We start from the raw sequence: 13161 nt of genomic DNA on the forward strand, positions 1-13161 counted from the left end.
CTGGCCATTGCATCCGCACCACCACCAGCACACTAAAAACAATTCTTCTTGGTTGGCAAGACTGACATAAGGCGTTCGCTGTTTCTGGTTCACTTACCATTACCTGGCCAGGCCGGTTCAATGGTCCCTCTTTGCCCTCGGGCAGCGCCTGGGCGAGCGCACCGGGAAAGGATAGCATATCTTGATTGGCTAAATAATTGGACAAAAAAGATTTCGACTAACTTAAACGCTTGTTTCCTTGTTGTGAATATGCACTGATCGAACTCTTCCAAAGATAATTTTCAATAAAGGTAATAAAATAGAACAGAAATATCGACCGGAAGCAGGAGCCATAATCGGGGACGGAGACCGTAAGTCTTGGGATCCGCGCGCACCTATGATATGGGACAATTTTTCTATTTTTAGAACAAATTGCGCCATCCTGACGTCATATATCCGCGCGGATCCGCGCACATGTCGGGGGCTCTCGCGCGGATGTTGTCACGTTGAGTGATCAAATGGTGAGAGCTGCGAGATTCTCTTGCAGATTTTTCACAGCGATGGCAGGGAATAAGAACCAGGACTCTTATATGTAGTTTTATGCTCTGAGCTAATGGAAAAGGTGAGTTTTTTAATTTTTTTTTCGCGCTGTGAATGAATAATATCTGCTCGCGCTAGTTGTACGCGTCAGTTTTTCGTTTGTTTTGTGAAGAAAAGTTATGTAAGAAAACTCTTTACTCTGGTATCGAGTTGATTTGTGAGTTTCCCAAAAAACGCTTAATCATAACCAAACCCTGTTTTTGATAGTTTCTTATCGTTTCTGTTTGCTTGGCGAGTTTGCAAAAGTTTTTGAAAGGAAAGTCTGACGCGTACATTTAGTAGCTCATTTGCATAGTGCAGCGCGCGCTCTTTCAAGTCCGAGTCGGTGTTTTCAATTGTCAACAAACCTTGACAAAGATTTATTTCGTGGTCTTTTGTGCCGAGATGCTGCAACAGTTTTCACGAACGCCAAAAGGCTACTAACATCATGAGTGTTTCTTTAACATGCTGAAATTTTACACTGCGAAAACAAAATAGACAAGGAGTTTTGATAACTCAACCAACGAAATCGAAATCGTTATTCGAGTTGATTAAAGAAAGCGTCATCGTAACTTTGCTGATTATTTCTGCTGTATTCACATATTTTCAGCTGAGCTTTTAATATGTTCTCAAACATTTATCAACCTTAAACATATTTAGAAACTAGAGATATTATATGAGTTCGATGTACGTTTTCACAAAAGTGGGAAGTCCAATTTGTCATGTTTTACTGACTGTACAAAACACGCATCGGCGAGCGCTCTTATTCATCGACAACAGACAATTATTTTTACACAAACAAAACTGAGCAGCATCTACAGACATAAACTTTATTGTCGCTTATTGGGCCTTGATAAAACATGAAGCGTTGCTTACAATTCAGGCGAAACTCAAACTTGCAATTACTTTTTTTCTTTTACTTTTCGGTCGAGATAGACTCTGGCGAAATCCTCGCAAGTCTGTGGCAAGAGGAGGGAAACTTTGAAGTCCTGAAACGCTGCTATATCCAAACATACAACTAGTTTTTTGCTGTGGTTTGGAAGAGCTGTTAATCTTCAACATATGTGAAACTTAGAGTGGAGTAATGTACAGTTCATGTAAAAGAAGCATCCGTCGGAACACAACTTGGTCAGCGATATCATATCTAAGCTTAAAGCGGAACATACCTAAATTCGATACTGTCTTACTTCACTCAAACTGGAGCAGCTTACGACGAAAATACTTAAGCAAAATTCCAACAGACGTAAACGCGTTGAGTTGTGGGCCAAAAACATGACAAAATTTCGGGAATTTCGGACGCCATTTCCCCCGCGCGACATCCGCAAAAATCCTCGCAGCATGTACGCGCGTGTGCCTCAGGCGATGGCGCAATTTGTTCTAAAAACAGAATTATTGTCCCATATCATGGGGACAACCCCAATACTAGAAATGGCGCGCGCTTACGGTCTCCGTCCCCGATTATGGCTCCTGCCGGAAGTGGCATTCATATCATGTTGTAATCAAAGGGTTTTACGTGGATATAAACCAGCAGATAATTTCGGGAAGGAAACAAGCATTCAAATAGTGAACATATCATTCTCGTTCCCATAGCCCTTTTCGCCGTGGCTGGCAAAGCCTTGGAACGAGACCAAGGGCTCTGGAGACATAGGATTTCCCAGTCCCAGATTCTAGAACTTCCCGTCTTCAGGTATGATGTATGCAGTCGGAATGCCTCTATATACTGTATGGGATTGTCAATGGCGGTAGTCGAGGCAGGATCAGTCGAGGAATCTTTATTGTCTTAGGCCTTATTACGTAGTATCAACTTGGGGAATGTTTCCCATTCTGTAGAACAGAAAGAGACGATAAGGAACATCGCTGTTTTAAAGAAAGATACCCTAATTATTTTACAGACATGCTGCCTTCGGCAAGTCATTAATGTTTCAGTTAGTGGTAAATTTCCGTGCGTATTTTCGCGCCAAATGGAGCCAATTGTTTAGCGATGTTTAAATTCCGTTTCAACAAGGGTTCATTCTCATCTCCCAGTATTCCAAAGAAATCTAATTAATAATGTTAATGTTATCAAAAATGTTAGCGGAAAATAAAGAAAAGGTGGTTTGCAACTAGACGTCTTCTTTTTATTCTACTGTGCTTGACAGATGATCAGTGATACTCGGCGAATAATTAGTGACGACACAAATCCATGGCGCTTAGTGAGTTTCTTGCAGTTAGTATGACTAAAGTGCTTTTCTTTTAATTTGTAACATTTTCCTCTCATTTCCTGTATTTAGCAATTTTTTAATTTCCTTTTTAAGTCGTTCTTTTTTTTTTGTAACGTTAAACGTAATTTAAACGATAACTTAGGAGTGACGTGTAAATCCTTGGTCTTCGCTGGTTTATAATGACACAACAACAACTCGTGTATGTCATGCTGGCAACTCGACGAAGACCAAAGATTTTTGGTCAAACATCTTTCCTAAGTTATCGTGAACGTTGCATTTAACGTTACAAAAAAACGTTTGTGACACTTTTTACTTCGTTTTATATCCACCCCGACTGTAGTTTTAGAGTTTTACGTTTAAAACTCATTAATCGTATTGTATTGCCTCGATTTGTCGTTGTTGTTAAAGTTGCCCATAGCATCTGCGCGAGCGCAACATACGAATTCGGCCGTTGGCAATTGCAAGGTCTTTGATTTGGGCAAATCAGCAAATGTTCTTGGATTTTTCTTTTCTCTCTTTCTCTCTCTTTCAGACCTCATTAAGAATTCTTCGTAATTGAAATGCAACGCAGAAGAAGTTACTTTTCATACGCTTTTTTTAATGACCAGTAGCGTGGGCTTTGTATTGATGTTATTATTTCACAATTGCTTACGTTTGCATTGTCGATCATGAATTAACGTTGCTCAACAAACATCCACTCAGGTGGGGGTGGTGGAAGGGAGAGGGAAAAATATACAATAATTGACTTAAAAATTGGCCTTGTTTTCTGCCGTCAAAATAAAACCATTTGAAGTTGTCCTGACGATAGTTAATAGAGGGAAATGGTAAGGAAACCTGGCAAAGTTCTTAGCTGTATGCTTTTGGGGGTTGACCCTGCACAAAACCTGACAAAATACAAAAGGTGGTCATGTGTACTCATACAACTAACCAATAGAAGTATTACGATAACGTAATTCATGCACAGTCTGTGAGCATAAAATAAAAGATGTGCAGGGTCAAGAACCTTCCAACATAGATCTCAGCCCGTTTATTTGCTTCTTTGATGTTTACCGGCTTTCCTAACCATTTCCCTCTATTGACTATGTCCTGAGTCAAGAGGACATTTTACTCTGGGTGTGTGTCATAACATCTTTAATGGTTACAATGCATTTATCTTCTGCATGTTACAGCATTGTACTAGTGAGAAATTCGCGGCATCTTTTCAAGGTACGTTGATGTCTTCCAGGTCGATCTCGTAGTGGAACTTGTAAAGACATTTGCGGCTTGACCCATGGTTCTGTATGGAGAACAGAAATCCCTTCTCATCCACGGCCATTCCAAACATTTGGATGTCGCATCCTTTGTTCCATTCTCTTATGTAGTGCCGCTTGCCATCGTAGGTACGTTGATACACTCCACAGACGCTATTAGAAAAAACCTTTCCGCCGGAGGAATAAAAGAGGTTTCTCTTACTGTCCATGGCTATTCCCTTCAATTTATTCATTCTTGAGCGCCCATCGTTTAGCCCCCACTCCGCATACAGCACCTTGATTTCTGCGATGTCCAAGATCTCGTTCACGTTTCTTGCACTGGAATCAGACGGAACCGCCCCTACGCCATCTCCTACTGTAGCCCTGTTTGTTTTCTCTACTACCCAGTCCCTGCCACTGTTTGAACATCCAAGGTAGTACTGGTGGTCCTTGTAAGTGTTTCTGACTCGTCGGAGATACCAATCGTAGCGACTCCACAAGTCCGGCTCTGGCTTACCATCATTCCAACCACGGTACAATTCATCTGGCATTCTCCAGGTCTCTATGACTCCGTTGTAATCTGCATAGCCAAAACGTTGTCCACAGAAGGCCACGTCTCTAACATCGGCTTTTTTGCGACCAACATCTAACAGTTGAAGCATAGTGTAGTAGTGCTTTATGCTGATGCCGCTTGGTTCTTCGAGATTTCCGCTTATCTTGAACAACATGACCTTGCTTTCGCCTCCGGATAATTTGCTCTGGGCAGCTATTGCCAACAACTTATGTTCTGCTTTGATACTTACGCCAAATGGATGGCAGCTTCCACCGCATTGAGATCCGGGTACAGAGAGGGTCTTGACTACATTCAAGGTGTTCGGGTCAACAACCAAGATATTTTTGGCTGCAGGTTGTGCAACATACAGATAACCAGTGGAGTAGTGTATCGCGTTAGCATTCGTGAACTTACTGCAGTCAGTTTGCACAAACTGAACAGGAACAAGAGCCAGATCTCTTATATTGAAAAGGAAATCCTGCTGAGGTTTTCTTCTGTCCTCGGCGTGAGGGTCTTTGACAAATTTTGCGCAGAACTTCTCATATTCAGGATCGTTCGACTTCGGCCACCAAGCGCACACTTCAGACATTGTACTGCTGTAAGATGCTTCATCATTCTTATACTTTAAGGAGGCTGCAAACACAACAGAGGCGTAGCCATCTTCTTGATATCGAAAGAGCTTTCTTATAAAAATCCAAGTCAGTTTGGCTGCCTCTGTCGTAGATTTGCCATCTCTGAGCTGGACATCAAAGTAATGGGTTACCAGTCCCTCCTCGATGACCAGTTTGGGGATGTGGTAAAGTGCTTTTTCCACGTACTCGTCTTTTGATGTCGTCCCAAACACCTCATGGATAAATCGTTGTTGTTTGTCTTTGGCCCGCTGAGAGTAGTCTTCACTCTTTAAGTCTTGTATCACTTCCTTCCTTTGTTGAATGATATTGTCAATGTGTTTGAAGTACCATTTTCGTTTTGATTCCTCCCAAATGTCTTCGACATCATGCCTTACCGAAGTGACATCAGTCTGTATAGCATCCAGTTTTTTCTCCAGCTCTTCGAGCTTTTTGGTGACTTCATCTCCACCGCAGACATCTGTAAACGTACATACAGCGCTTTGAATTGCTGAGGCCACGCTCACAACTAAGCCAATGACGCTGAGGGGGTCGACTGCAAATCTCTTCTCTCTCGCTGCTGCTTCACTATTGTCAGCGAGGATCTCATTGCTGAGGATTTTGCATTCCACGTGTGGCCTATTTATGAGCAAAGCCAAAAAAATGAGCAAATGGAGGCTCTCTTTGGCAGCCATTACAGCGGTAGGACCTGCAATCAAAAACACAGACTGTTGGGAAACTGGATAGCGTCTTTTATTAAAAATGAGATCATTGGATAATGCAATTCAAGAGTTTTCAATGGGTTAGCCATCACCGTGCGATATTTGAGCAATTACACCACGTTTTACAAATAAGGTACGCGTGCGCGTCATTTTTTCGGCGTTTTTGTTTTAATAACTAAGGTTTTCGATGAACAATTAAGAATAAAAAGCAGCGATATTAAAGAATGACGTTTCGACGGCTCCATGCCATCATTCTCAAATTCAAATAAGATACGTCATGTGAGCTCGTTATATAGTGAATGCACGTGTGAAGGTCTCAGTGCATATGATTAAGGGATAAAAGTAATCGATGAATAAAAATAAAAATAAAAATACCAAGCGTGGTGCGCTTGAACTGTCAAATAAAAAGTTTTGCTTTAATGGAGTCAGATTGAGTGTTAAGTGTTGGTTTTTTGTTTTTGATGAAGCGCATTTTATAAATTAAACAATCCAGTTTCCGACGGCATTTCTTGAGGATTGTAAATTGGTCACGGAGATCTTTGTTCCTCAGATTGTGTACGTCCCGCAGGTGTTTTCCGCAGGTGTTTATGCGCTGAAATAGGTGTCGGCATGTATAGCCCACATCTGCGTCGCACAGATCACATTTGTATTCATAAACAACGCATTGTTCGTTAACAAGAGGTGGTTTGGGTTCCGTCACTTTGACAGTTTCTTCAGCAATTTTCTTGCTCGTAAACACTGGGCGTAAGTCACTGTTAATTTTCTTCGCAAGATCGGAGAGCTGTCTTCGTACTAAGTCGGTGATCGCTGATCTTTAAAGGGAAGAATAATCTGAACGGGCTTATTAACTTGAATATCAAGTGTTTGTTCTCGGTCTTGCGACCTCTTAATCATATGCACTGAGACCTTCACACGTACATTCTCTATATAACGAGCTCACATAACGTATCTTATTTGAATTTGAGAATGATGGCATGGAGCCGTCGAAACGCCATTCTTTAATATCGCTGCTTTTTATTCTTAATTGTTCTTGTTTTAGTGTAGTTTTCATATTTTGAGGACGTTTTTAGTAAAACAAATGATTTTACTCTGCGCTACGCGTCTCACTGGCTATCTACTTAACAAATAAATTCCACGTTACGTCTGTTCTGTAATAGATAATAGATGACGTCAAAAATGTGCCACGAACAAAGAAAGTGGCACACGAGGCGAGAGCCGCGTGTACCACTAATGTTCTTAGCACATTTTGACGTCTCTTGTGGTCTATTACTGAACAGACGCACGGCAACATGGAATCTATTTGTTAAAGAAACAGCAACAACAGCAAAAGTTAATGGTGTCACTTATACGTATGTCCTCCAATAGATGACAAATGAGAACCAATCAACATACGAGAAAAAAATTGACTTATTATGTAACATCTCCTATCCAACGCGCGCTCGTGGAATACTTGTCAAATGTCAATTGCTACTTTTATTAAAAGCTACCTTTTCGTGTGACGTTTTTAAGACGAAGTACTTGCGATTTTGTTAAACCAAATGATAAGCGACAATGAATATATGAAATATCATATATAAAACAGCGGATGGAAGATTTGGAGAAATACTAGAGAAGATCGTCGCAGTGATGTATGCAACTTTATCGGTTGGGAAAAAAGGCCTGAAAAAGATTCACACTTGAAAGGGGTTTGGACTCACGACTTCTGTGATGCCGGTGCAGTGCTCTACCAACTGAGCTATCAAGCCAACTGTGAGCTGGTTGTTTTGTGAACTGGTAACAAACCCGTAGCAAGATGAACAAGTAACAAAGAAAATATGAAACATTTCAGACGAAACCATGGATATATGCACCTAATGTAAATCCAAATCATTCCTTGAGATACCAATCACTCTATGATACGGCGCGCAATATATATGAAAATTGGGCACTGACAAATAACTTATGATTGCCAGGTGTTTTAAACAACGGATAACTAACTGTTTCACATAAGATGAATTAAATACGCGTGAAAGCACAACAATCGTTAATAAGCTATCATTGAAAAAACACAAAACTTAACTATCTTTAATTGATCCTGAGACTGAGGAACGTTGAAGATCACCATCTGGTAAATATGTCCTTTCTATGAATTTGTAAATTTTGATAAAATCCTTGCTCATTATCTCATTCTTATGTTTTTGCTATAGATTTAGAACGCGCATGCGTAATAACAACATATCATAACATAGCATAAAACCTTTATTTTAACACGATAATAATTAAAGCTACAAAGCTTGTTAACAGATTTCGTATGCATCAACAGATAATATAAAAATTTATCCAAGCCTAAAAGCAGAGCTCCTGATTGCAATAACTAACCATAAAGAAAAAAAAGGGGATTTGTTTTCTTTGATCAGAAACTCAAAAAATGAGCAATTATGAGCATGTAATTGTTCAGCTTGTGGTTTCACTATTTCTTCCAGTTTTAACAAACTGACGAGACGATTGTGCAAGGAATATGTCGAAATAAAAGTCAACAACGCGCCAGGGATTAATTTGCGCCAAAATTTTGCTTTTTCACGTACTCCCCCTTCCCTGAGCTGTCATAGAGTGATTTCAATAAGAAAACAAACTTAGTGATCGAATGATAAAACAATTATTGAACTCGGTTATCGCGAAATATCGTGATTTGTCAGCGTCTCGCAGATCAATTGTTTGCCTCAGCCTTTAGAACAGCACCTTGTTACTTTACATGTACCTGCATCTCAAGTAATCTTTGACTGTGTGATTTAGGCGTTGCCCTTTAAACCCTAAAACATAGCAAAACTAATTCCTGATGGCAACTAACAGTGCGCAAAAAACTGTTAAAACATTGTTGGGAGTCCCTGGCACATCAAAGACAACTCTGTTTCCCCTAATTCATTGGCTTATTTTCAATGGTAAATCAAATTGATGAGGTGCTCGTTTCAGATTTATAAAAACGGAATGATTGTATAAAAAGACGAGAATTATAACACATTTCTGAGAGGTGTCGGACCTACGAAAAACCTGGGGAGAAAGAACTTTCTTCTATTGAAAAATCCCTCGTGCAATTTCTTCTTTAAGTTGCGTACATATCCTTGAACGGCTGTATGTTAACGATTAGGTTTAAAGGGTAAATCCGTAATTATGGACAAAGGGAAAAAAATGAAATTGTAACTTGCTCTTTAGCAAGTGTATTTATCTTTTTTACGACAAAACAGAAAAAAAAAGCTAAATAAACAAAACTGGTAAAAAATTGGCCGAACTAGAACTCGAAACCAAGGCCAAACCTTATTTATTCTTACCTTTTAATACTTTTTAACCCTCTTTTGCGGTCCTCTGAGAGTGGCAAGGATATAATGTAAGAGTATTACTTACCAACCAAGATTTAATCAGTGAATCTTAACTTGCCACGTATAACCTTTTTACCGGTAGTATTCAACTTTTAACAGGTTTTTTGAAGACATGACCAGCCCTCTGTTCCCTTTAATGATGTTAATTTTACACGAAATGTATTAACATCGCTGACACTTAGAAAAATGGCCAAAGAATTCAAATCGTGTCTCGAGTAAAATATCTGTTTTTTTTATATAGCAAACGCGATCTTCTCCAATTACATCTTAAAAATCCGGAGGAAACGCAAACATCGCTATTCCGCTATATAAATTCTCGTAAGAAACCATTTTAGGCGTTTGCCTCCCTAGTGATATCAACGAGACGCCGGACCAACCGGCAACCTCAGGCGGCTTGACCTTCCTGGGTCTGTGTTCTTGGGGTCGACGAAAAGGCACAACAGATTCCACTTTTTCTGTACTTCATTAGGTTGTTTCATTAGCATGTGTTCAATTATTAATTAACTTGACGAAGTGGATGTTTCATTTCGATCTGAATCAAATGATGAAAGAGGAAGCAAAATTAGCAGTGAGATACTTATTGTGTAAATCGGCGAAGTTAGCGAGATAAAAATTCGTTTAGAAATATGCCTCGTACTATTATTAATCACTTTTAAGTCGCGTTAGGATGCAATATTTACGTTACTGGGAGAATCCAACATATAATTCTGAAGCTCAAACATTACATCCCCAACATAAAAGGCACAGTAAGAAAAGGCTTACGATTACAATTAAATGAGTAAGTTATTGCAGAGCGTTTGTATGAACTGGCTTGTGATTTCTAGTGTCAAGATGTACCAATGTCGATGTACTAATCTCGCTTTGCAAAAGCGGGAATCGGGAGGGGAAACAACACGATTTATAATGTCTTTACACGCCTTTATTACAGTACAGTTATTATACATCGAACATGAGTTCTAATGGCTATACGGTAGCTTACCTTTTAGAGCTTTGTAATCTTTCTTTTGCGGACAAAAAGCTTCCTCTGATTCCGGTGCAAACGATAATGGTGCAATGTAAGTGTATGACTCAGCAGTAACCAGGAATAATTAAATCACCGGTTAAATCAGTCAATTCTAAACCAATAGCAAATCAAAATCAATGTAAAACTTTATTTAAAGGCAGGGTTTCTGCTTAACACTGAAACAATTAGATTATTCGCTCTCGATTTCTATCGTGCCATAGTTGACTCGGGCTGCACCCGCGCAATAGAAATCTCGAGCTCATAATCTAATTGTTTAATAGAAACACGATTTTAAACCTGTAAAAGCGGTATTGTCTGTGGCCTATTTTCTAATTGGCAATGACAGTAACAGTATTAAAATTATGAGATGAAGGTATATAGTTGATAGGAACTGTAACTCAATCCTAAATTGTAGTCATGTATCTTCCTTTGTCTATTTGTTCATCATTCATCTCAACCAAGAACGGCTTCGTCTCGGGGAACATTGAGGTCGAGGGGAAACAAAACTCACTGTTTCCGGCGGGACCAGTCATTAAGTGCTTTGTTATACCTCCCAACTCAAAAAAAAAAAGAAAAAAAAGATCGTTTTTTTTTGACGCCGGCTGGCTCACAAATTTGCCGCACTTTCAAGGAGCACGACCTGATCACGTGCGAGTCGAAAGTTCAAGTTGTTTTTTCCCTGGGGAGTTAGTAAGTTTTGTTCGCCCTAGGGAGTGAGTGAGTTTTAACCCACGACACGAGACACGCTCTCTTCCAATCGGAAAACGTATTTGAGTCGGGAGGTATAACAACCTTGTTTGTTGATTAATCCACACATCCAGTCATCTTTCCAGTAATTTTTTTTTCATTTCTTCAGAGATTTAAGAAAAGCAGTGGCAGGTGGCTATATGTTGAATTCACGACTCACAAGATATAGCAAATTTTAATATATTTTCAGTGTGCCTCAAATGGTAAGACCCACTTGCATGATTGAGACATGGCTGTATTTTCTTCAAGACCATTTGCCTTATATCCTTCAAAGAAGTACCTAAGATGTTATTCCCCTGATCCACTGTCAAGGTGTCTCTTCCAGATGTCATAAGAGCAACCTCTTCCTCAGTCACCACTTTACTTTCAGACTGTGAGACAGAGAGCTCCTTGTTTCCTGGACTGGCCATATATATACTGGTCAGGAAAAGCTCATGGTAATGTCTGATTGGTGGAACTTAGAGAATAATTAACTTGAGACTCAGCTCTGTCAATATATTGGGAACAGTTCAACACCTATATGTCCAAGAAAATGAAAACATATTAAGTTATTTAAAAAGCCTCAAGGCACATGGAATTAATGAGGGACAATTTAGACACTTTGTACTGATAATACGTCTATCAATGTTAAGCCCACTGAAGGGCGGGTACCCCGGGCATATGTGGGGCATTTGACTTTGATTGCCTTCCCCATCCTCGGGAAATTGAGTCTATCTGAGCCCCAGGGTGGGGACGTTTGATTTTTTTTGCAAGGAGCAAACCTGGAAGAAAAAACTATTGAATCAGTTCAAACTATGGGGATGAAAGAAACAAGCATTCAAATAGTGAACATGTTAGTCCAAGAATCAGGTGTCTCCAGAGCCACCTAGTGCCAAGTCCTTGTCGGCCAGGAGGAACAAGTGGCTCTTGGAACTATAATGACATCATTTGGTTTCAACAAGGACTCATTCTCATCTCCCAGTATTCTAGAGAAATCTCACCGTAGTAAATGTTGGAAATACAATTAATGTTATGTTGCAACAAATTTTATTGAAAACTAAAGGAAAAGGTAGATAGAAACTAAGTGTGTTTTTGCTGTGCTTGCCAGAAGATCAGTGTTGCTCGGTGAATAAATGATCATGATGACAAAAAAACCCATAGCACTCAGTGTTCCTTGATTTCGTGCATCTTTTTTTCGTGTATTTAGTGTGACTGAAGTGTTTTCCCTTCAATTTGTAACATTTTCCTGTCAATTGCTTTATTTACTAAATTATTACATTCTCATCATTTTCCCCCCTAAGTTATCGTTAAACGCAACGTTAACGATAACCTAGGGGAGAAGTTTCGACCAAAGTGAAATCCTCGGCCCTCGTCGGTTTAGAACAACAAAAATAAGCAAACATTAATGGCTCACAGCCCACCAGCCTCCCTTGTATGGGCTATATAGATATGTGCGGCCCCAAAGGGTATGGCTTTTTAGTCGTTTTGGTGAGATATAGGGTATCGATTTTGGCCATTTTAGTGTCAAACAAAGTATAGTCTTTGCACTCTCAAGAAGAAGTTACTTTTTTCATGATTATCGCTAAGACCTTCAACAAAAGCCCTTCATAATACTTTTAAAATCGGTCTGAACTGGGAAACAGGGAATTGATTTAAGGGTCAGGTCTTTTAAGACTCAAAAGTCAAAGTGCTACTTACTCTTTTGGTGAGCTCATAAATGGGGTTGAGAGAAATCCCAGATTTTGATCTTTTTTGGTCGAAACGTCTTTCCTAAGTTATCGGTAACGTTGCATTAAACGTTACAAAAAATTCAGTGTCAGGCACCATTTACTTCGTTTTATATCCAACCCTGACTGCAATTTTAGTGTTTTACGTTCAAAACGTGTTCAACCTATTGTTTTGTCGTTGTTGTTGAAGTCTTCCTTAACATCTGCGCGAGCGCAAGAGACGAATCCGTTGGCAAGGTTTGATTTACTCTCTCTCACTTTTGGACTTCATTGAGAATTCTTCGTAATTGAAACTGAGAAGAAGTTGCTTTTCGTACCCATTTTTTAATGAACAATAGCGTTGGTTTTGAATTGCTGTCATTATTTCATAATTGCGTGCTTACATTTACATTGTCGATCATGAATTTACGTGTGTTCAACAAAGACGTACCCTCTGACCGCTTCATTTGATTCGGGCGAAGGGGGGGGGGGGTTGGGGGGG

The 13161-nt window shown here is 39.7% G+C and overlaps 1 protein-coding gene across 1 annotated transcript; it reads right to left on the reverse strand.

Annotated features, from left to right (window-relative positions):
• Positions 1–3478: 3478 nt before the first annotated feature.
• LOC145470123 (uncharacterized) lies at positions 3479–5984 on the reverse strand. The gene has a single exon (XM_081453957.1). The coding sequence runs from the start codon at positions 5842–5844 to the stop codon at positions 3961–3963; it is 1884 nt and encodes a 627-aa protein (XP_081310083.1). The 5' UTR covers positions 5845–5984; the 3' UTR covers positions 3479–3960.
• Positions 5985–13161: the final 7177 nt, after the last annotated feature.

Source organism: Orbicella franksi, chromosome 2 (assembly GCF_964199315.1).
Source record: "Orbicella franksi chromosome 2, jaOrbFran1.1, whole genome shotgun sequence".
NCBI lineage: Eukaryota > Metazoa > Cnidaria > Anthozoa > Scleractinia > Merulinidae > Orbicella > Orbicella franksi.

Coding starts and splice junctions, on each gene's coding strand:
- LOC145470123 (XM_081453957.1), bottom strand. CDS start 5,844: ATGGCTGCCAAAGAGAGCCTCCATTTGCTCATTTTTTTGGCTTTGCTC.